This window comes from Chiloscyllium punctatum, chromosome 33 (assembly GCF_047496795.1).
Source record: "Chiloscyllium punctatum isolate Juve2018m chromosome 33, sChiPun1.3, whole genome shotgun sequence".
Taxonomy (NCBI): Eukaryota; Metazoa; Chordata; class Chondrichthyes; order Orectolobiformes; family Hemiscylliidae; genus Chiloscyllium; species Chiloscyllium punctatum.
In genome coordinates this window covers 3,771,401-3,794,288 of record NC_092771.1, presented here as the reverse complement: position 1 = coordinate 3,794,288, position 22,888 = coordinate 3,771,401, and the positions used below count along the sequence as shown (strand labels likewise).

Sequence of the window (22,888 nt, the reverse complement as noted above, 5' to 3'; positions counted from 1 at the left end):
CTGATAGGAATTGTGTACAGGCCTCTTAGCAGTAGTCAGTGTGTAGAGAAGAATTTTCTTTTATCATTCATTGTAAGTGGGTATTACTGAGTAGGCCAGCATTTATTGCCCATCTATAATAACACAGGACAGTTAAGAATCAACCACATTGCTGGAGGTCCGGAGTCACATGTAAAGCAGACCAGGTAAGGACAGCGGTTTCCTTCCCTAAAGAATCTTAGCAAACCATATCGGTTTTGTTGACAACTGACAATTGTTTCTTGGCCATAATTTGACCCTTAATTCCAGATTTTCTATTGAATCTAATGGTGGGATTCAAGCCCAGATCCCCTGAACATTCTCTGGGTCTCTGAATCAACACTAGCACTAATACCACTGGGCCACTACCTTCCCAGGAGATGAAATAAATCAGGAGTTGAAAAGGTGTGTAAGAAAGGCACTATTATAATCACCATGGGGACTTTGATACGGAGGTGGACTGGGAAAATCAGATTAGTAGCAGATCTCCAGAAAAGGAATTTGTGGAATGTCTATGAGATGGTTTTTGGGAACAGCTTGTGAGAGAGAGAGACAATTCTGGATTTGGTGACGTAATGAGGCAGACCTGATTAGGTGTTTAAGGTGAAGGAAACCCAGAGGGCAGTGACTATAATATGATGGAATTTACCCTGCAGTTTGAGAGGTAAAAGTTTGCATTAGATGTAATGGTATTACAATTGAGTAAAGGTAACTACAAAGAGATGAACAAGGACATGGCCTGAGTTGATTGGAAAGGGAACCCAGTAGGGAAGATGGTGGAGTAGTAATGGCAAGGGTTTCTGAGGCATGGCAGAATTCATCCCAATGAAGAAGAAACATACTAAAGGGAGCATGAGTCAATCATGACTGACAAGGGAGATCGGGGTGTGATGAAAACTAATGGGAAGCCAGAAAACCAACAGAGGACAATTAAAAGAGCATCAAGGAGGAGAGAAGATGAAATAGGAGGGCAACATAGCTAGTAGTATAAAAGGAGATTGCACCAGTTTTCTTTATCTAAAAGGTAAGAGAGAGGCAAGAATGCTTATTGATGGATTGCTGGAAAATGAGGCTGGAGAAATAGTAATTGGGAACTGAATAGGTACTTTGCATCAGTTTTCACAGTGGAAAATATCAGCAGCATACTGGAACTTCAAGACAGTCTGCATAGAGGTGAGTGTAGTGACTGTCAGTAAGAAGAAGGTGTTGGGGAAGCTGAAAGATCTGAAGATGGCTATATCACCCAGACCGAATGGGCTACACCCCAGTGTTCTGAAGGAGGTAGCTGAGGAGATTGTAGAGGCATTGGTGGTGTTCATTCAGTAATCACTGGAGTCAGGGAGGATCACAAAAGACTGGAAAATGGATAATTTATCATTCTTGATTTAAGAAGTGTTTTGAAGCTGAAGGCTTGTACTGTACCTCCCAGGTGCTCTGTTTGGGGATGTCACCGATCAATTGCAGAGCATTCTGAAAGGGGAGGGTGAACAGCCAGTTGTCATTGTGTATATAGGCACCAATGATATAATTAAAAAAAGAGATGAGGTCTTGAAAGCAGAATTCAGGAAGCTAGGAGAGAAATAAAGAGGAGGACCTCAAAGGTAGTGATCTCAGGATTGTTACCAGTGTCACGTGCTAGCCAGGGTAGAAATGAAAGAATAGGCAGGATGAACACGTGGCTTGAGGGATTCTGTAGGAGGGAGGGGTTCAGATTTGTGAAACATTGGGACCGGTTCTGGGGAAGGTGGGACCAGTACAAATTAGATGGTCTATGCCTGAACCAGACTGGGACTAATGTCCTTGGGGGAGTTTTTGCTACTGCTGTTGGGGAGGATTTAAATTAATGTGGCAGGGGGCTGGGAACCAGAAAAGAAGGCTAGTAGACAGTGAGGTGGAAACTAGAGACTGTAAGGAACAGGATCATGAAGTTAGCATTACCAAGGATAAAGTAGGCAGAGAGTAGATGGACGCCAAGGAACTGGTGGTCTGAAGTGCATATGCTTTAATGCAAGGAATATAGTGGATAAGGCAGACGACCTTGGGATTTGGATTGGTGCCTGGGAATATGACGTTATTGCGGTCACAGAGACTTGGTTGAAGGAAGGGCATGACTGGCAACTAAATGTTCCAGGATATAGATGCTTCAGGCAGGATGTGGGGGGGGGGGGGGTGGGTGGAGGAGTTACATTGCTGGTCAGGGATGATTTCATAGCTGTGCTAAAGGAGGACACTATGGAGGGCTTGAGCAGTGAGGCATTATGGGTAGAGTTGAGAAATAAGAAGGGAGCAGTTACATTGTTGGGGCTGTACGACAGGCCTCCCAACAGTGAGCATGAGATAGAAGAACAAATAGGTAAACAGATTATGGAAAGATGTAGAGGCGACAGGGTGGTGAAGATGGGAGATTTTAATTTTCCCAACAATGAGTGGGATGCATTTAGTGTCAGAGGTCTGGATGGGGCAGACTTTGTAAGGAGCATCCAATAAAGTTTTATAGAGCAGTATGTCAATGGTCCAACTAGGGAAGGGGTCATTTTGGACCTGGTGTTGGGGAATGAGCCAGCCAAATGGTAGAAGTTGCAATCGGGGATTTCTTTGGGAATAGTAACCACAATTCTGTAATAAGTTTTAGAATACTCATAGACAAAGACAAGAGTGGTCCTAAGGGAAAAGTACTAAACTGGGCCAAGGCCAATTATATCAAAATTCGGCAGCAGCTGGGAAATGTGGATTGGGGATAGCTATTCGAAGGGAAGTCCACATTTGATATGTGGGAGGCTTTCAAAGATAAGTTAAAGATAGTGCAGGATAGGCATGTTCCTTTAAAAACAAGAGAAAGGAAAGGCAAGTTTTGTGAACCGTGGATGACAGGAGAAATTGTGCAACTAGCCAAGAGGAAAAGGGAAGTGCACATAAGGTCCAGGCAGCTAAGAACAGAACAAGATTTGGAGGAATATCAGGAGAGTAAGGCCAATCTTAAACTAGGAATCAAGTGGGTTAAAAGGGGTCATGAAATAACTTTAGTGAGCAAAATTAAGGAGAATCCCAAGGTCTTTTATTCATATAGAAGAAGCAAGAGGGTAACTAGAGAAAATGTTGGTCCACTAAAGGATAGGGAAGGAAGGTTGTGTGTCGAACTTGAGAAAATAAGTGAGATTCTGAATGATTACTTTGCATCAGTGTTCACTGAGGAGAGGGACATGATAAATGTTGAGATTAGAGATAGAAGTTTGTTTATTCTGGACCATGTTGACATAAGGAGAGAGGATGGGATCGATCCCATGTTGCTGGGGGAAGCTAGAGAGGAAATAGTTGAGGAAATAGATATCTTGGTAGCATCCTTAAACACAGGTGAAGTGCCAGAGGACTGGAGAGTTGCTAATATTGTTCCCCTGTCAGGGGTAGTAGGGATATTCCAGATAACTATAGACTAGTGAGTCTGACATCTGTTGTGGGAAAGTTGCTGGAGAAGGTACTGAGGGATAGGATCTATTCATATTTGGAATAGTCTTATCAGTGATAGGCAACATTGTTTTGTGTGGGGGAGATTGTGCCTTACCAACTTAATAGAGTTGTTTGAGGAAGTGACCAAATTGATAGTTGAAGGAAAGGATGTAGATGTCATATAAATGGACTTTAGTAAGGCGTTTGATAAGGTTCCCCATGGTAAACTAATGGAAAAAGTGACATCACATGCTGTACAAGGTGTTCTAGCTAGGTGGATAAAGAGATACAGTAGTAGTTGAAGTGAGTTTCTCGAAGTGGAGAAAGGTGACCCGTGGTGTTCCACAGGGATTAGTGCTGGGGCCACTGTTGTTTGTGATATACATAAATGATCAGAAAGAGGGCATTGGTGGTCTGATCAGTAAGTTTGCAGTTGACACTAAGATTGGTGGAGTAACAGAAAGCATAGAGGACTGTCAAAGAATACAGGAGGATATAGATAGACTGGAGAGTTGGGCAGAGAAGTGGCAGATAAAGTTCAATCCAGGCAAATGTGAGGTGATGCATTTTGGGAAGTCAAATTCTAGAGCAAACGGAAAAGCCTTGGGAAAAGTTGATGAGCAGAGAGATCTGGGAGTTCAGGTCCATTGTACCCTGAAGGTTGCTGCGCAGGTGGATAGAATGGTCAAGAAGGCATATGGTATGCTTGCCTTCATTAGACGGGTTATGGAGTATAAGAGCTGGCAGGTCATATTAAAATTGTACAAGACTTTGTTTTGGCCACATTTAGAATACTGTGTGCAGTTCTGCTCGCCACATTACTAAAAGGATGTGGACGCTTTGGAGAGGATGCAGAGAATGTTCGAGGATGTTGTCTGTTATAAAAGGTGCAAGCTATGAAGAGAGGTTGAGTAGGTTAGGACTGTTTGTGGACAGGTTGGATAGAGATAAGCTTTTTCCCAAGGTGAGGGACTCAATAATGAGAGGTCATGCATTCAAGGTGAGAGGAGAAAAGTTTAAGGGGAAACATGCGGCCAGTAATTTACACAGAGGGTGGTAGGTGCCTGGAACATGTTGCCAGCAAAGGTAGTAGAGACAGGCATGGTAGATTCATTTCAGGTGCATCTGGACAGATGCATGAGTGCGTGGGGAGCAGAAGGATGCAGATGCTTGGGACAGGTTTAGACAGTAGATTTGGATTGGCTCAAGCTTCAGGGGCCAAAGGTCCTGTTCCTGGGCTGTAAATTTTCTTTGTTCTTTATGAGAGAGTAAATGCTCTTTTTCACTGAGAGTGTACAAGCACCTGTTATATGGCTAGCTAGCAGTCTCGGAGTGTACTGGAAAATTGAAAATATGTAACATTTGGCTGTGAAATGGATACCTGAGTTGGTTGCTGTTTTGACAACAATTCGAATTTAACCAATCAGTTTTAATTATGCCTCAGGATACCAAAAGCCAGTCGAGCTTCAATTTATTGTTTTGCTAATCTCGAACCAATGAGGTGATCCGATATTGGGGGTATAAAAAGGCAGGCATTTTTAAAGTCAGACAGAGTAACTGCCTTCAACAGAATAACTGTCATCAAAACCCTCCCTATCAAAGGGATCTTTTCAAATGAAACATATTCGCAGTAACAGAAAGCAGAAGATCCAGAGAGATCTTCAACCGAAGGAAGAAAGACTTCAAAGAGAACAGCTGCTGTATGGTTTTGAAATTAAGTTGATGTAATTTTAATAAGAGTTTTATTGGAACAGTATATGGTTATAGCGCTGGAGGCAGATAATACGTAGTTAAGAGAAAGCAAGTTTAGTGTTGTGAACAGTTGTTGTTTAATGCTCACTTTTAGAGAATAAATTGGTATTCTCTTTAAATAGTGGAATTTGGGAGTACTCTGTCACTCATACTTTAACAGATTACGAGGCGAGGTGAGCTTTCTCGGGTGTTTGGTTTAATTTAACAGAAGGATTCACTGCTGTGTGATAACAGAAGGGAGGGAGGCAGAAGACAGGAAACTGTAAGCCAGTTAACCTGGCCTTGGTCATTAGTAAGATTTTAGAGTCCATCATTAAGGATTAGATTCTATCCAGGCCTCTCAATATTCTCTAAGTTTCAACGTGGAAAAGATGTTTTCACTAGTATGATTGACCAGGACTAGAGGGCACAGCCTCAGAGTGAAGGGTGTGACTTTAGAACTGAGATTTTTTTTTTCTTTATTCATTTATGTGATGTGGGTGTTGTTAGCTGGCCAGCATTTATTGTCCATCCGTAGATGCCCTTGAGAAGGTGGTGGTGAGCTGCTGCCTTGAACCGCTGCAGTCCATTTGCTGTGGGTTGATCTAAAATGCCATTAGAGGGGGAATTCCAGGATTTTGACCCAACGACCTAGAAGGAACGGTGATATGTTTCCAAGTCAGGATGGTGAGTGGCTTGGAAGGAACTTGATGTTGGTAGTGTTCCCATACATCTGCTGCTCTTGTCCTTCTAGTTGGAAGTGATAATGGATTTAGAAGGTGCTGTCTGAGGGTCTTTGGTGAATTTCTGTAGATTAGGAATTTAATCAGCCAGAGGGTAGTTAATCTGTTAACTCCTTTCTGCAGAGGGCTGTGTAGGCCAAATTGTTGAGTGTATTTAAGATAAAGATAGGTAGGATTTTGATTGGTAAGGAGCTCAAGGGTTACAGGAAGGAGGCATGAGATGCAGTTGAGAAACACATCAACCATGATCAAGTATCAGAACAGACTTAATGGGCCGAATTGCCTAATTCTGCTCCACTATCTTATGCTTTTATAATATCTATTTTTTGATCTGAAATTATTCTCCTTAAGGTGATGACTATCATTGTCGGGACAATATTTGAAGGTGCTGACTTTTCGAAGTTTTGACGTATTAGTTAAAAGTCAAAGCTTACAGAAACTGAAGATAACGTAACTGGTTTTCTTCAAGCTTAAAGACGTTTTGACTATTGAGAATAGAGAGAACTCCTGAGCAGTGGAGATCGGAAGACTTTTCGCTATCATGTTCACAGCCCTAAACAGTTCAGGTACATGAGATCTCCCCCAATCTCACAGTTGGTATGTTAGAAAGATGTCCTTTTTCATTGGTAACTGATCACTGATCCGCAGATTAAACAACTGTTTGTTACTGGCTGAATTAACAATCGTATGCAGCCTTTGGCTCCAGTTCATCTGCAAACCATCTTTCTTTGCTAGAGCCAGCGGTTGTGTATTTACAATGAGTGTCAGATTGCTTGCTTTGTTTTTCAAACAGTTCTTTTCCCATTTCAGTCCACAGTTGGAAATACAGAAAAATAAAAACACATGGCCATTAAAAGCAGTTGACTTATCCAATACTCCCTGTTTCTGTTTTACTTTATTGGTTTGGAATTGGTGTCTGTTCTTATCTTCCTTCTCCTTTTATAGGTTGATGAGGAGATAAGTGAATGTCTGGACTTTGTCCGCTCAGTGTATGGAGTGTTTGGCTTCAGTTTCCAGTACATTCTTTCCACACGACCAGAAAAGTTTCTGGGCGATCTGCATTTGTGGAATCAGGCAGAAAAGGCAAGTGGTTGCTGGACTATTGGCTAATCATGGAAAGAATAATTGGTGCAGATGGTGAGTTGGCTTGACATCAACTGTATGTGGATGAAATCACCATTTTTCTCAGTCTTGCAACAAGGAGACTGTGTTTAGTTTTTATAGAGAGCCTTTCAAACCAAAACTGTCTTGATAAAACCAATTCCACATTTTTAAGCTATCATGTCCCCAATTGAAAAGGAAGCTGTTTCTTGCAGCACAATAAATAGGAACTCTCCTGTCTGCACTCTTGCTGTACACCTTGGGAGTGACATTGTAGAGACAACTTATTCTGTTTTTAACTCATGGTCTCAGCAAAATTGATGCTGACATCAGGACAATGTACATTGTCCTACATGAATTTCTGATCTCCAGTGAGATCAACTCTGTGAAAGACCAGTTTTAAACAAATGTATCAGTAAAATAAGCTGTAAATTAATACTGAGTTTCATGTTTTTATTTCTTGTGGTTTAGCAGTTGGAGTGCTGTTTGAATGCATTTGATGAGCAGTGGCGACTGAGTGCTGGAGATGGAGCATTTTATGGACCAAAGGTTAGTATAGTGTATTAACGCAGTATGTTTTTATCCCCTCAAGCCTTCCATGTTTTTTCTAATTCTCTGATTCACCGCAGATCGACATTGAGATAAAGGATGCTCTAGGCCGATACCATCAATGTGCCACAATTCAGCTGGATTTCCAGCTGCCCATTCAGTTTAACCTAGCGTATGTTAGGTGAGTACAGCTTTGATATTGTGACTTCTCAGAATTTTGTCTTTGATTTCCCATCTGTAATGTCTGCACTCTGTGTAGGGTTAACAGGTGCAACAGTTACTCTGTAGATAATTACATAATATAGGATCAAGCTTTACAGACTGGACAATTCAAATTCTTCTCTTTGCTAGGTGTGCTGATTGTAAGTTGGACAATAGTTAGGCTGTTGGAACTCTCCTCTGCTTTTATTGGGCATGGAGGAGATCAGTTAGCTCTTGCTACAAATCAATTTAACAACTTTTATAAGAATTCGCATGTTAGAGTTGGATCAGATTTGATAATGAGATGCTGTACCTAGAGATTTAGATTTTATTGTCATATGTACTCGAGTACAGGAATACAGGAGTACAATGAAAAGTATACATAGTCGCCATTCTCTGGCACCATTGTAGAATATTGAAGACAGAATTGAAAACAGAAGCAGAAATTAAAGAAACAGCCAAAAGGAAACAATGTCTAGATCACTTCCCTGCCTCTACCATGAGTCCTCCACCAGCAAAGCAAAGCCACAAAGTCCATCCTTCAGTCTAGGAGGACTCAGGTGTCACAAGAACCTGCGTGCCAGTGCAGCGAGAACACCAGGACCTCTGCTGTCAGGTAGCCAGGACCAGCCATGGTATGGATCTGCATCACAGTTGCTGGAATGGTGTCTCCATTCTTCAATGCTACCTTACCTCCACTGTACTGTTGCCAAATGTCTGCACTGGGCAAATCTCAGCAACGCAGCTGCCACCGAAGCAGTTGGGTCCTGAACTATGGTCCTGCTGACACTCCAGTGAGGAACTGCACGCCCCCCTGGCTGACGACGCTTTGGGAAAGAACCGCATCCCCTTGGCTGCTGTGCTCCAAGAAGGAATTGCTCCCCTGACTGTCAACTCCTCTGGTGAGGAGCCACCACCTCCCCTCCCCACAGGCTTCTGACACTCTGGGAAGGAACCGCTGGTGTCCACTGTGAAGGGAACTGCCACTGATACTCCTAAAACTCTTAGAGGACCAGTGCTTCCAGAACAGAATAGAATAAGACAGCAAAGGTGAAAGAAAGAGGGGAAGAAAAGAAGAAATGGACGAGATCCAGGCCTGAATGCTGCTACTCTACTGTCGCCAGCTTGAAGTGATATGTAAGTAGCTCGAGTTTGTATGAATAATAGTGACTTGGTTGAGCTTTTAGTTAATAGCGACTCCTATTGATCAGTATCACAGTAAGATCAGTGACTTCAGAGAAGCTTGACAATAAAGAGATTGGGGAGGGGTTGCCTGAAATTGTGGAAAAAGCCATTCATTTTGTCATGCTGTTGCTGGTTCACTTTCCTGTTTTCTATAGTAAAGATGGAACAAATGAGAGCCGCCCAGTTATCATTCATCGTGCTGTGCTGGGATCACTGGAACGCATGGTTGCAATTCTTGCTGAAGACTATGCTGGGAAATGGTAACGTTTCAAATATCTGATGCTACAGAGTGAATGTCTCACTTGGAAATTGTGCTGTTCTTATCCTCTTTGGTTTCAGAATTTGAGTGTTATTACGGAATCAGCTCCATTCATTGTGAGTGAATTCCTCAAGTGCTGCCCTTGTGAACCTGCAGGGCTGCCTCTTTATGGTATATATCTCCATTCTAAGTTATCCACTCGAGGCAGTCATGTGCATGGGACTGGATAGAGCTGGAATGAGTCACTTAATGTGAATTGAATTGGGTTCCTGATCCAGATTTCAAAGGCCGGTTGATACTGCCCTGTGACCCGCTTGTAAATGTTGCCCATTCTCAGGATCCGTCCATTCACCCTGTTCATATTGAACATGAAGCTTTTCTGATCTTAGTCTGTGTATTCTTCTTCTCGATTGCCTCTTGTTTCACAGAACATTTCCAGACAAGAACACTTCAGTCCCATCTGTCTGAGCAGGACTGGATCCTAGAGCTGAGAGTCAGATATCTTGAGGTCTTGTAAATATTCTTTGGATCCTGTCCAACTTTATCACTTGTAGAAGTGGCTAAGCTGCTGAAATCATCAGCTATTTTAATCTGAGTGCAACAATGCTGCTGGGTGAAAGAAGGCAACATATGAGTAAACATGCTATTACGAAATTATTAATGTCATTGCAAACATTTAAAATGTCACCAAATGGTCAGTCAGGATTAGACCAGAGCTTTTAATGATTTATTCCTGAACCAGTGTTCCTTTCAGACCACCACTGGGAAAAAGTGACATTTGTTTAATTGTTGGTCTTTCTAATTTACCCGTCTGAACTCTGACTGCCTCCTAAGGTGTTTTTCCTCCAAGGCACTCTCTTTTCTTCTCTCCTTATCCCATCTTGTCAACCACACTAAGGACCTGCTTAGCTCCATGACTGCACTCACTGTTGAGATTTTTAATTAACTGCAGGACTTTTCCCTCTAAGCTGTTCTTTGCAGTTTGCAGTATGTAGATGCTGGAGGAAAGGTGCAAGATATTAGATTATCACCATCCATCTGGCACTTCAGCTGCATATGGTTATACTTTCTACCTGTTCCCAAAGCTATTTACTTTAAAACATATTTCATAAACTTATTGTGCATATCTGTTTTCTGGAAGGAAATTGGAAGAGGCATCAAAGTGATTTATTGTCTGAATGTTCAAACATTATTGACCTTTAATAAAGCCACTTTATAAATGAAATGGTATCTGTTCGAAATGCCTGAAAGGATGGTAGACATAGAAACCTCATTGTATGTAAGCTAGATTTATTCATATATATTTAGAGTGCAGGAACTTTCAGGACTACAGGCTAAGAATTGGAATGTGGGATTTGCAGGTGAAGCGGCATTTCACCTGTATTCACTGCACCCAACGTGGGCGACTCTACATTGGGGAAACCAAATGCAGACTGGGTGATCGCTTTGCAGAACATCTCCAGTCTGTGCTCAAGCATGACCCTGACCTTCCCATAGCTAATTATTTTAACACAGCATTCTACTCGCATGCCCACTTGTCTGTCCTCGGCATGCTGCAATGTTCCAGCAGATCTAACTGGAGGAGCAATAGCTTATCTTCAAACTAGGCACTTTACAACCTTCTGGGTTGAGTTCAACGCTTTCAAATTGTGAACCTATTCCTTCCCTTTCTTTTAGCTCTACTTGTTACATTGTCTGCCACCATGTCCTTTCTCCCCTCACCTCACTCCAATGGGACTGTCTGTTCTTTCCAATCTGGCAATAAGACATGCCATTGTTCTGCGGTTTTGACATTCTGATTACTTCAGTTGAACTATCCACAAATTAAGTCTGATCACCATTTTACAAGTTCAGGACTGATCTGATTGGGGCCAGAACTCAATTTTCCTCCCTGTTGACCAAAAATCTGAATCTGCCTTAAATAGACTGTTGATCTACCCTCTTCTGCTCTCTCTGGCAGAAATTTGCCAAGACTAACGGCCTAATGAGAGGAGAAGTTAGAAATGACTTCTCATCCTCGTCATAGGTGGGAAAGTTGTTATTTTTCTCTGTAACACATCATGGGAAGCATCCTGCCCTTCCAAACTCTTTCAGAATGTTAAATATTTCAATAAGATCGCTTCTCAAACTTCTACATTCCAAGGAATATATATCTAAAACTGCTGAGTCTTATGGGAAGGCAATGGCCTAGCGGTATTATCATTAGAATTTTAATCCAGAAAGTTGGCTAATGTTTTAGGGACCTGGTTTCAAATCCTGCCATGGCAGATGGTGGAATTTGAATTCAATAATGAATTTAGAATTACGAGTCTAATGATGACCATGAAGCCATTATTGATTGTCAGGAAAAACCCATTTGCTTCACTCATGTCCTTTAGGGAAGGAAATCTGTTAACCTTACTTGGCCTACACATGACTCCAAGCCCAAAACAATGTGATTGACTCTTAACTGCCCTCTGAGCAATTAGGGGTGGGCAATAAATGCTGGTCTAGCCAGGAAGGTCCACATCCTGTGAATGAAAAAAAAATCTGAACTGCTTTCAATGCTTGTACATCTCTTCTTAAAGGCGGAGGCCGATGTTGGGCAGTCAAATGTGATTGCAAAAAGGTTCTGTACAGTTGTAGCAAGACTTTCCCAATCGTTGCAATAAAGGTTGACATTCCAATTGCCTTCCTGATTACTTGATGTACTTGCATGACAACCTCACGTTTTCCCACATTTTATCCCATCTGCTAAGTTTTTGCCCATTTGTTTTAGTAGGTGTTTGATCCTCTGGGACCTGACAAAGATGATTCTTAGCTCTTAGTGTGCTAAGTTTTATTTTGTTTTATCAGAGTCTGCATTTTTGCTAGAGGTTCTTCTTGCACAGGCAAGGTGAATCCTCCAGCCTCATTGTAATTCCCCATGAATTTGGTTGTCTTGACGTAAGCACAAGCTCCCACCTACCTTTTTGTGCAGTGAACCAGTGGCTTGCTATCTGTATCTGCTTTCATTCTCCCATGCTGAAAATGTGTTGCTGGAAAAGCACAGCAGGTCAGGCAGCATCCAAGGAACAGGAGAATCGGCGTTTCGGGCATAAGCCCTTCTTCAGGAATGAGGAAAGTGTGTCCAGCAGGCTAAGATAAAAGGTAGGGAGGAGGGACTTGGGGGAGGGACGTTGGAAATGCGATAGGTGGAAGGAGGTCAAGGTGAGAGTGATAGGCTGGAGTGGGGTGGGGGCCTGAACAACTCTTTCAAATCTTCCCACTTCCTCCAAACCAAAGGAGTAGCCATGGGCACCCGCATGGGCCCCAGCTATGCCTGCCTCTTCGTAGGACATGTGGAACAGTCCATCTTCCGCAGCTACACTGGCACCACCCCCCCACCCCCCTTTTCCTCCGCTACATCGATGACTGTATCGGCGCTGCCTTGTGCTCCGACGAGGAGGTTGAACAGTTCATCCACTTTACACACACCTTCCACCCCGACCTCAAATTCACCTGGACCGTCTCAGACTCCTCCCTCCCCTTCCTAGACCTTTCCATTTCTATCTCGGGCCACTGAATCAACACGGACATTTCTTCTTCCTGACCTCTCCGCCCCCATCCCACTCCAGCCTATCACCCTCACCCTTGACCTCCTTCCACCTATCGCATTTCCAACGCCCCTCCCCCAAGTCCCTCCTCCCTATCTTTTATCTTGGCCTGCTGGACACAGTTTCCTTATTTCTGAAGAAGGGCTTATGCCTGAGACGTCGATTCTCCTGTTCCTTGGATGCTGCCTGACCCTGCTGCGCTTTTCCAGCAACACATTTTCAGCTCTGATCTCCAGCATCTGCAGTCCTCACTTTCTCCTCGAAGATTTCATTCTCCCATGTCCTGGATAAAATTTTGAATGTTTCAGGGATATCTTGGACTTGAAGAAAGTTTTTTTTAAAAATCTGCATGACAATGTGAACCACAAAGATATTGTATCTAGTTAGAAATACAGATTAACTATCCTTGAAACAACAACTCTTTTATCTGAAGTAAGTTGACTGATTAAAGTCTAACTGTTTACAAGATAACATTTTTGCAATGTTACAAGATAACATTTCAGAGACACTCTGTCTATCCACTGTTAGCATACAGGCTACTGCCATTGTTTTGAAGTGTCAGCACTTTTTACCTTCTTCCTAAAAAAAAATTCCTTTAAAGACCATTAATCCAAACAACCAGACTTGCTGTGAGGAAAACTTCAGAATACGTTATATGAATACCCTTACATGTTACGTTTGATTAAAGCAATTTAAATCTGGGGTAGTGAAAGCAGCTTTAGGCTTTAGGCTCTGTCAGGGAGAGAATGACAGTCCTAAGATTAAATGTTCCCTGGCTAAGAAAGGGAAAGACCAGAAGTAAACAAATGATCCAAGAATCACCATAGCATAGCCTTGTGCATTTCATTTTAACAATAGGAAACTGAGATAATATCCTGTAAAGGGCAAATTCCAAAAGTTGGAAAGCTAAAGTTGTTAATTGTTGAAATCTTTTGACTGTTTCTTCTTGTTTTAATGTAGGCCATTCTGGCTGTCTCCACGTCAGATTATGGTAATACCTGATGGACCAGGCTGTGAGGAGTATGGTCAGAGGGTGAGAAGAGCTGATTGTAGCACTTGATATATCTTTGTCTTCACATATCTTTATGTAAAGCAATCTTAACCGTTCTTCTTCTAGGTTTGTCAAGAGTTTGTTGAAAGAGGTTTCATGGCCGATGTGGATCTGGATCCTGACGTATTGTTGAATAAGAAGATCCAAAATTCTCAGCTTGCTCAGTATAATTTCATTCTGGGTAAATAAAATCTGATGCTCCCACTTGACTCTGAAGATCCAATTTTCTCAGTTTCTACATCTCTCCCCCCCCCCCCCACCCCCTCTGCATGGTCTTGAACATCCTAAAAGGTCCCTTTCATAATCTGTACTATCCATGTATCTATTTGGTTCATTCTCGCTGCGGGATGTGGAGAGATTCTCTTTAGGTTCCCTATTCAAAATGTGTAAATCATATGGTGTCCCAGTGTGTCAACCATTGTACCACAAAGTTGGTGTGATGCATTGTAATGTTGGGAATGTGGACTGGAATGATTGAAGTTGAGAGCCTCCTTTACAGTAAGTTTCATTTCTTAACTGTGCTTGGAGTTAGATCACATGAGATTCAGAGAAAGCTTGTTAATTGGATTTGATTTGATGGTAAGATTCCGAGGGTGGTGGTGATGAAGGGTTGTTTTTGGGACAGAAGGTTTGTGAACAGCAGTGTTCCACAGGGATTGGTGTTGGGTCCATTGTTATTTTTATATATTATATGGGAATTTAGGAGGCATGGTTAGTAAGTTTGTGGATGACACCAAAATTGGTGAAATGGACAGTGAAGAAGGTTATCTAAGATTACAAAAGGATCTTGATTAATTGGGCCGATGGGCTGAGGAGTAGCAGATGAAGTTTAATTTGGATAAATGTGAGGTAATGCATTTTGGTAAAGTGAACAAGGGCAGGACCTGCGCAGTTATTGTTAAGGCCCTGGGTAGTATCAAGGTTCAGATATATAGTTCTTTGAAATTTGCATCACAGGTTGACAGGTAGATTAGATTACTTACAGTGTGGAAACAGGCCCTTCAGCCCAACAAGTCCACACCGCCCCGCCGAAGCGCAACCCACCCATACCCCTACATCTACCCCATACCTAACACTACGGGCAATTCAGCATGGCCAATTCACCTTTGGAATGTGGGAGGAAACCGGAGCACCCGGAGGAAACCCACGCAGACACGGGGAGAATGTGCAAACTCCACACAGAGAGTCGCCTGAGGCAGGAATTGAACCCGGGTCTCTGGCGCTGTGAGGCAGCAGTGCTAACCACTGTGCCACTGTGCCGCCCACGGTGGTTAAGGTATTTTGCACGTTTGTCTTCATTGCTCAAACCATTGAGTATAGGAGTTGGAACGTCATGTTGAGGTTGTACAGGATGTTGGTGGATCAGTTTTGGAGTACTGTGTATAGTTCTGGTTGTCCTGTTTTGCAAGGATGTTATTAAATTCAGTTTTTGAATACAGTTTTGGAGAGGGTTCAGAAAAACATTTTCCAGGATGTTGCCAGGACTGGAGGGTTTGAGTTCGAAAGAAAGGCTGGGCCTTTTTTTCACTGGAGCTTGAGGGGTGACTTTTGTTATGGACCGGACTAGACCCCCTCAAAATATTTTCAGAAGGTAGCCTTTACCCAAACGTTTTCTTAATTTTGAGTTGGGAGGTAATGTTGAGGCTGTACAGGACCTTGGTTAGGCCACTTTTGGAATATTGCATTCAATTCTGGTCTCCCTGCTAGAGGAAGGATGTTGAGAAACCTGTAAAGGTTCAGAAAAGATATACGAGCATGTTGCCAGGGTTGGAGGATTTGAGCTATGGGAAGAGGCTGAATAGGATGGGACTATTTTCCCTGGAGCGTAGGAGACGAGGGGTGACCTTATAGAACATAAACAGTACAGGCCTTTCGGCCTGCGATGGTGTGCCAAGCATTTGTCTTTATGTAAGATCAGCCTAACCTACGCACCCCTCAATTTACTGCGATCCATGTGCTTATCCAGCAGTCACTTAAATATCCTTATGTCTCTGTCTCTACTACCACAGCTGGCACCCACCCCTCTCTGTGTAAAGAACCGACCTCTGACATCTGCCCTCTTACCTTCCTCCAATCACCTTAAAATTATGACAGTCATTTTTGCTCTGAGAAAAGCCTCTAGCTATCAACTCTATCTATGCCTCTCATTTCCTTGTATACCTCGATCAAGTCACCTCTCTTCCTCCTCCTCTCCAGTGTGAAAAGCCCTGGCTTACTCTACCTCTCATAAGGTATGTTCTCCAATCCAGGCTCGACAGGAAGCATCAGGAGGTGGAGGTCAACATTTTGGGTTTAACCCTTCTTGTTACATGGCTTGCTATGTTCTTCCAGCCTCCTGCCTGCCTATTTTGTATTACAGCATCAGTTTTTTTGTGTCCAATCCATGCAGCATCCTGATAAATCTCCTCTGCAGCTTCTCTAAAACATCTACATTCTTCCTATAATAAGGCAACCAGAACTGGACACAATACTCCAGGGTCTAACCAGGGTTTTATGGAGCAGCAGCAAAACCTCTTAAACTAAAATTGCCCTGTTAATGAAAGCATCATATCCTTCTTAACAACCATATCAACTTGGGGGGGCAACTTTGAGGGATCTGTGTTCATGGACCGCTGTTCCTCCACACTGCCAAGTTTCAAATTCGACCTTCCAAAATGAATCACTTGCATTTATCCAGGTTGAACTCTGTCTGCCACTTCTCAGCCCAGCTCTGAATCCTGTCAATGTCTTGTAGTCGAAGAGTGTGGTGCTGGAAAAGCACAGCTGGTCATCAGGATTTCCTGATGAAGAGCTTATGCTCAAAACATCGATTCTCTTGCTCCTCGGATGCTGCTTGACCTGCTGTGCTTTTCCAGCAACACACACTTTGACTCTGATCTGCAGTCCTCATTTTCTCCTAATGTCTTGTTGTAGTCTGCAATAGCCCTCGACACAATCTACAACACCACCGACCTTTATGTCATCGGCAAACTTACTAACCTACCCTTCCACTTCTTCATCAAAGTCATTTATAAAATCTACAAAGAGCAGAGACCCAAGAACAGATCCTTGTGGGACCCCACTCATCACCAACCTCCAGGTGAAATACTTTCCATCCACGACCACTCACTGTCTTTTTTTATCTAGCCAATTCTGTGTCCAGAGAGCCAGATTTCTCTGTATCCCATACCTTCTACTTTTCTGAATGAGCCTACCATGGGATCCATATCTAATGCCTTTTACTGAAATCTATATACACCACATCTCCTGCTTGACCCTTTGTCAACTTGTCTCGTCACATCCTCAAAAAAACTTAATTAGGCTTGTGAAACATGACCTGCCCCTCACAAAGCCATGTTGACTATCTTTAATCCATCTATGCTTTTCCAAATAGTCATAAATCCTATCTTTTGGAATCCTTTCCAGTACCTTGCTAACCACAGACATAAGACTGACTGGTCTGTACTTACTAGTGATTTCCCCATTCCCTTTCTTGAACAGAGGAACAAAGTTCGCACCCTCCAATCATCTGCTACTACTCCCGTGGAGAGTGAGGATGCAAAGATCATTGCCAGAGGTGCAGCTATCTTATTTCTTGGATAACCTTATAAAGGTTGATAACCAAGATCTTTTCTCTGGGGATGGGGAGTGCCAGACTAGAGGCCATTGGTTTAAGGTAAGGGGGAAATATTTAAAAGAGACCTCAGGGCAACTTCTTCACAAGAGGGTTGTACATGCATAGAAAGAGCTGCCAGAGGAAGTGGTGGAGACTGGTACAATTACAACATTTAAAAGTTTTCTGGATGGGTATATGATTAGGAAAGGTTTGTGGTGGGTGGGGGGATGGTGGGTGGGTGGTGGGTGGGGTGGGGGGGGGAGAGGGGGGGATGGTGGGTGGGTGGTGGGTGGGTATGAGCCAAATGCTGGCAAATGGGACAAGATTAATTTAGGATACCTGGTCAGCCTGAACGAGTTGGACTTAAGGGTCTGTTTCCATGCTGTACAGCTGTATGATTGTAATGTAATGTGTGTGTTCTAGATGCAGTGCAATCGGTCAGACTTCTCTGGTTAAAATACAACTAAACAAAAAGGAAATTAAAATAACTTAACTCTTTTGGAAACTTAACAGAATAATAGATACAGAAATAATTATTCATTAACTGTTAGAATATAGTAACATTCTATAAACATGTCCCTTGGCAAAAAGGAAAGTTTCAGACATAAATTCGTGTATGCAATCTTCCCAACCAGGAGGAAAAGTGATCAAGAGCAGATTCAGAGAGAACAGCAGTCAGGAGACATTCCTTGAAACTTTCTACTCTGTTGAGACCCCAATAGGTTCTGATGTTACTGAAACACAAAAACCCAGAAATTCTAATCTGAGAGAGCTGGCCACACCCATTAGGGTGTTTTCAAAGAGAAAAGAACTCCAAGCTGTATACTCAAGTGGTCTTAACTAGCCAGCTTGGCATCTTTGCCGTACAAGCTCTCTTAAAAAAAACAGACAAAATAAACTATTAAAGTGATAGCACTGTCACATTTTATTGAGGATTTAAAAATTATCAGGGGCATAGATAAGGCAAATAGCAATTGTCCTTTCCTGAAGGTGGGGGAGCTCAAAACTAGGTGGCATATTTTTAAGGCGAGTGGAGAAAGATTCAAAAGTGACCTGAGGGGGTGACATTTTCACACAGAGGATAGTTCGTATGTGGAATGAACTGTCAGGTGAATGACAGTGCAGGTACAGTTATATCATTTAAAAGATGTTTGGACCTGTACATGAATAGGAAAGGTCTAGAGGGTTTTTGGCTAAAACCAGGCAAGTGGGACTAATTTTAATTTGGGAAACTTGGTTGGCATGGACTGAAGGATATGACTCTATGATAGATGGACAGGTGTATCTCCCAAAATGAAGTGTTGGGGCTAATAGCTGAGGGTGTACCCAATATGCAAATTTTGGGATGGAAGGAGGGAGGTGTCTCAGAGGTTCATGATTCGAAGGCTTCTGCTACTAGAGGATAGCATTGCCCCATCTGCAACAACACAACTGAATCAGAAGTATCAAAAGGTACCCCTTATTTAGTGTTTTGTTTCTTCAGAATTGTTACTTTAACTGGAATGGTCTTCAGAGAATCATGGGCTCTCATCGGAATCTGTTTATGCTAATGTTGTATTCCTTTGGATATTATCTTGCCCAAAAAAGCTAATGTACAAGTTGAGTTACTTTACCAGAGAGGTGCAGCACAGTGCATTCCCAGCTGAGATGACTTGATGTATGAATGATTTATTTATTTATTATCGCATATATCTTTAAGATACTGTGAAAAGTGAATTTTTTTATAGAGTCACAGAGATGTACAGCACGGAAACAGACCTTTCAGTTCAACTCGTTCATGCTGACCAGATATCCTAATCCAATCTAGTCCCATTTGCCCGCACTTGGCCCATATCCCTTTAAGCCCTTCCTATTCATATGCCTTTTTAATGTTGTAATTGTACCAGCTTCAACCACTTTCTTTGGCCGCTGATTCCATACACGCACCACCTCTGCATGAAAAGGTTGCCCCTTAGGTCCCTTTTAAATCTTTCCCCTCTCACCCTAAACCTGTGCCCTCTAGTTCTGGACTCGCTCCACTCCAGGGAAAAGACATTGTCTATTTATCCTATTGATGCCCCTTATGATTTTATAAACCTCCACAGAGGTACTTCAATTATCCAAATATCAGGTATCTGAATTTCGGATTATCCAAAGAAGATCTCAAGATTCCAATAGAAACATTACATCAAAGAGGTGTTACCAACACTGATCATGTCTTCTGTTTACAATGATTAAAAGTGAATTTGGCCTATTGAAATGCTGCCGAGAACTGTCCTGGACATGGATGGGAGCCCAGGCTGCATCTCCAAATGACCTATCGCCCCCTCTCTCTTTCCCCACACTTTCCCTGGAGTTCTGCACAAAGGTGGAACTTGTCAAAAAGCTGCAGTAAAATGTTGTGTGTGTATGTGCATGCTATTTTGAGACTCACCCCTCCCAAAGGCAGCAGCAATTTTGCTGTTCGTTTCGGGGGTGGTTGTTGGATAGGGGCTCGCGCACGGCGTGCTACTGCCTAGTCTGAACAGGGAACAGACTTACCAAGTGCTCGCTGTGTCACACCACCCACACCACCACTCATTCGGGGGGTGGTGTGGGTGAGGTGCGGGAGGTTTCCGCAATGCTGTAAGTCCCTTACACACAAGTGTGCGTCTGCTCAGAAACAAACCCTGAGACAGACTGAGGGAGGAAGGCAGGCAGAGCGAGGAAAAAGGAAACTTCAGAAAACTCCCTCCTCAGCCCGTTGGACCATCTGATCAAGATCCCATTGTACTGAGGTAACCTTTTTCGCTGTCCACTACACCTCCAATTTTGGTGTCATCTGCAGACTTACTAACTATACCTCCTGTATTCACATCCAAATAAATGATGAAAAGCAATGGACCCAGCACCAATCCTTGTGGTCATTGGCCTCCAGTCTGAAAAGTAACCCTCCACCACCACCCTCTGTCTTCTGCCTTCAAGCCAGTACTATATCTAAATAGTTGTTCTACTCTGTACTCCATGAGAACTAACCTTGCTAAGCAGTTTACCATGAGGAACCTTACCAAATGCCTTACTGAAGGCCATATAGCTCACATCCACAGCTCTCATCAGTCCTCTTACCTCTTCAAAAAACTCAATCAAATTAATGAGTTATGATTTGCCATGCACAAAGCCAAGTTGACTATCCCCAATCAGTCCTTGCCTTTCCAAATACATGTAAATCCCGTCCTTCACAATGTCCTCCAAAACTTGTCTACTGCCGATGTCAGGCTCACCGGTCTCTAGTTGTCTGGCATTTCCTTACTACCTTTTTAAAATAGTAGCACCAAGTTAGCCAACTACATTAGGTACAATAAGGATAAAAAGCAATTACTTAAATAATAGTTCATCTTGCAAAGTAAAGTAAACCACTGAATGTAAGAAAAATACTGCATAAGTAATCTTGTTTGAAAATGGTATTGGATATACCATGTAAGTATTTCCAACTACGATCCCATAATTTGTAAACTATACCACAGCACTCAATATGTTAGCACTGAATCAGTGCTAGTCAATCTACGCTAATATAAATTATATCCATGTTGGTATAACTTCATTTCCATAATTACGTTCCCTCTGTCATATAACCGGTTGTTTAATTGCACTACATATGAGGTTGTTGGGATATTTCTGTTGATTCCTCTGTATGATATCTGAGCAATTGTTTTCTCGGATAATCATTGAATTGATAGTTGTACTTCCTATGTGGCGCCAGCAGGAAAGACACAAGCTGAAATCTACCTTTTCCATTTACCCACATGTCTGAATGCAATGATCACGTCATACTAGATTACCAGCGAGCTATGATCAGGGCTGCTGATATGAGGAATACACTATGTAAAACCAGAAATACCAATCTAACAGTGAAATAGGCTGCTTATAAAAAAAAGTTCAAAAGTCTTTTCATGGAATGGGGCAGTGTTAAACCAGGGATACCTGTATAATGGAGATAAAATTGGGTAGAATTCAGTAGAGGTTTCTGAAGTTGTGACTTACACAAGTGTGTGTGTGTGTGTGTGTGTGTGTGTGAAGATGAAATCAACTAGAGTAATTATGTTAAAGCTTTTAGCTACTGCAAGAAATGGCAACGCAATCACCCTTGAACACTGGAACCTATACTCTGTCTTGATTTGTTTAAATGTTTGCTGCAGAAATTTTGTTGCATCATCAGTGACCTAGACTGGAAATTGAGTAATTTTTTTGTAAAATCTCTCTGCCTGTAGTGGTCGGGGAAAAGGAAAAAGTGAATCATTCGGTGACTGTCCAAACAAGAGACAGCAAGGTACATGGTGAACACTCTTTGGCTGCAACTATAGAGAAAATGAAGTGTCTGCAGCAAATGCGTAAAATTAGGGCCGAAGAGGAATTTTAACTTTCCATCCTTTATGTTTAATGGATGATTGTCAACAGTGAAAAACATTGAGAGAAACCTATCATTAGGAGCTATTTAAAATAAACCTCATTAATTAAAGCTTCAATGCTCATGTTTTGGACTGGAAAGAATTCTGTACAAGTGTGAAACATGGTTAATCCAATTTTTGTATTTATCTGTAGTTTAATGAAACTGTGTGAAATATAAATTTTTAGCGAAACTAACAAAGATTCAGTGACTTGTGGAAATCGCTTTCATAGCTGCTGCTCTCAAGACCATTGCATGAAGGAAATAAAAGTAAATGTAATTACAGAACCAAAAACCAAAGTTTGTTTTTATTGATTAAAATGTCCCATGATTTTGTGCAGTTCTCTGGTTTCTTGGTTTTACGACTCATTTTCTGATGGCGTAGTGTGTGAGACATACATTTGATTTGGTCTTGAGACGAGGTGCTCTTTCTCCAGTTTAGGCAGTGGAGGAGGCCCAGAATGTCTTGGCACTGCCCTCCTGACCTGACCTACCTCTCCATCTTTTTTCCCACCTATCTGTTCCACCCTTCCCATTAACCTATCACAATCACCGCCCACCTGCATCCATCTATCACCATCCCACTTAGCCTCCCCCAGCCCCACCCCACCATTTATTTCTCAGTCCTCTTTTCCCCTCCCCAGTCTTGATGAAAGGTCCTGCCTGAAAAGTTGACTCTCCTGCTCCTTGGATGCTGCCTGACTTGCTGTGCTTTTTCCAGCACCTCTTTTTATCAAATCTAACTTTCCAGCATTTGCAGTCCTCACTATCTCCTAATCACTCTGAGCTCTAGAATGCATCATCAACAGCAGCATGATTGTACTCCAACACAATCTACAACCTTAAAGTCCAGTGTACCTCCCACTCAATCATTACCATCAATCAACTGTGGTTCATTGGAGAATGCAGAAGAAGGTGACAGGAGAGGCACCATGAATACTTAAAATGAGGTGTCAACCTGATAATGTTACCAAACAGGACTACTTGCATACCAAATAACATAAGCAAAAAGTGATGGACAGGCCTCAATGATA

The 22,888-nt window shown here is 42.3% G+C and overlaps 1 protein-coding gene across 2 annotated transcripts in view; it reads left to right on the top strand.

Annotated features, from left to right (window-relative positions):
- The window catches only part of LOC140458346 (threonine--tRNA ligase 1, cytoplasmic-like), a 60,565-nt gene extending 38,376 nt beyond the window's left edge, over positions 1 to 22,189 (top strand). For both annotated transcript variants that reach the window (XM_072552736.1, XM_072552735.1), the window contains 7 exons: positions 6,882 to 7,019; positions 7,509 to 7,586; positions 7,667 to 7,767; positions 9,128 to 9,232; positions 13,767 to 13,839; positions 13,924 to 14,038; positions 21,679 to 22,189. In XM_072552736.1, the coding sequence (XP_072408837.1) occupies positions 6,882 to 7,019; positions 7,509 to 7,586; positions 7,667 to 7,767; positions 9,128 to 9,232; positions 13,767 to 13,839; positions 13,924 to 14,038; positions 21,679 to 21,827 (759 nt within the window). In that variant the 3' untranslated portion in view covers positions 21,828 to 22,189. The remainder of the gene's footprint in view (positions 1 to 6,881; positions 7,020 to 7,508; positions 7,587 to 7,666; positions 7,768 to 9,127; positions 9,233 to 13,766; positions 13,840 to 13,923; positions 14,039 to 21,678) is intronic.
- The last annotated feature ends 699 nt before the right edge of the window (positions 22,190 to 22,888 follow it).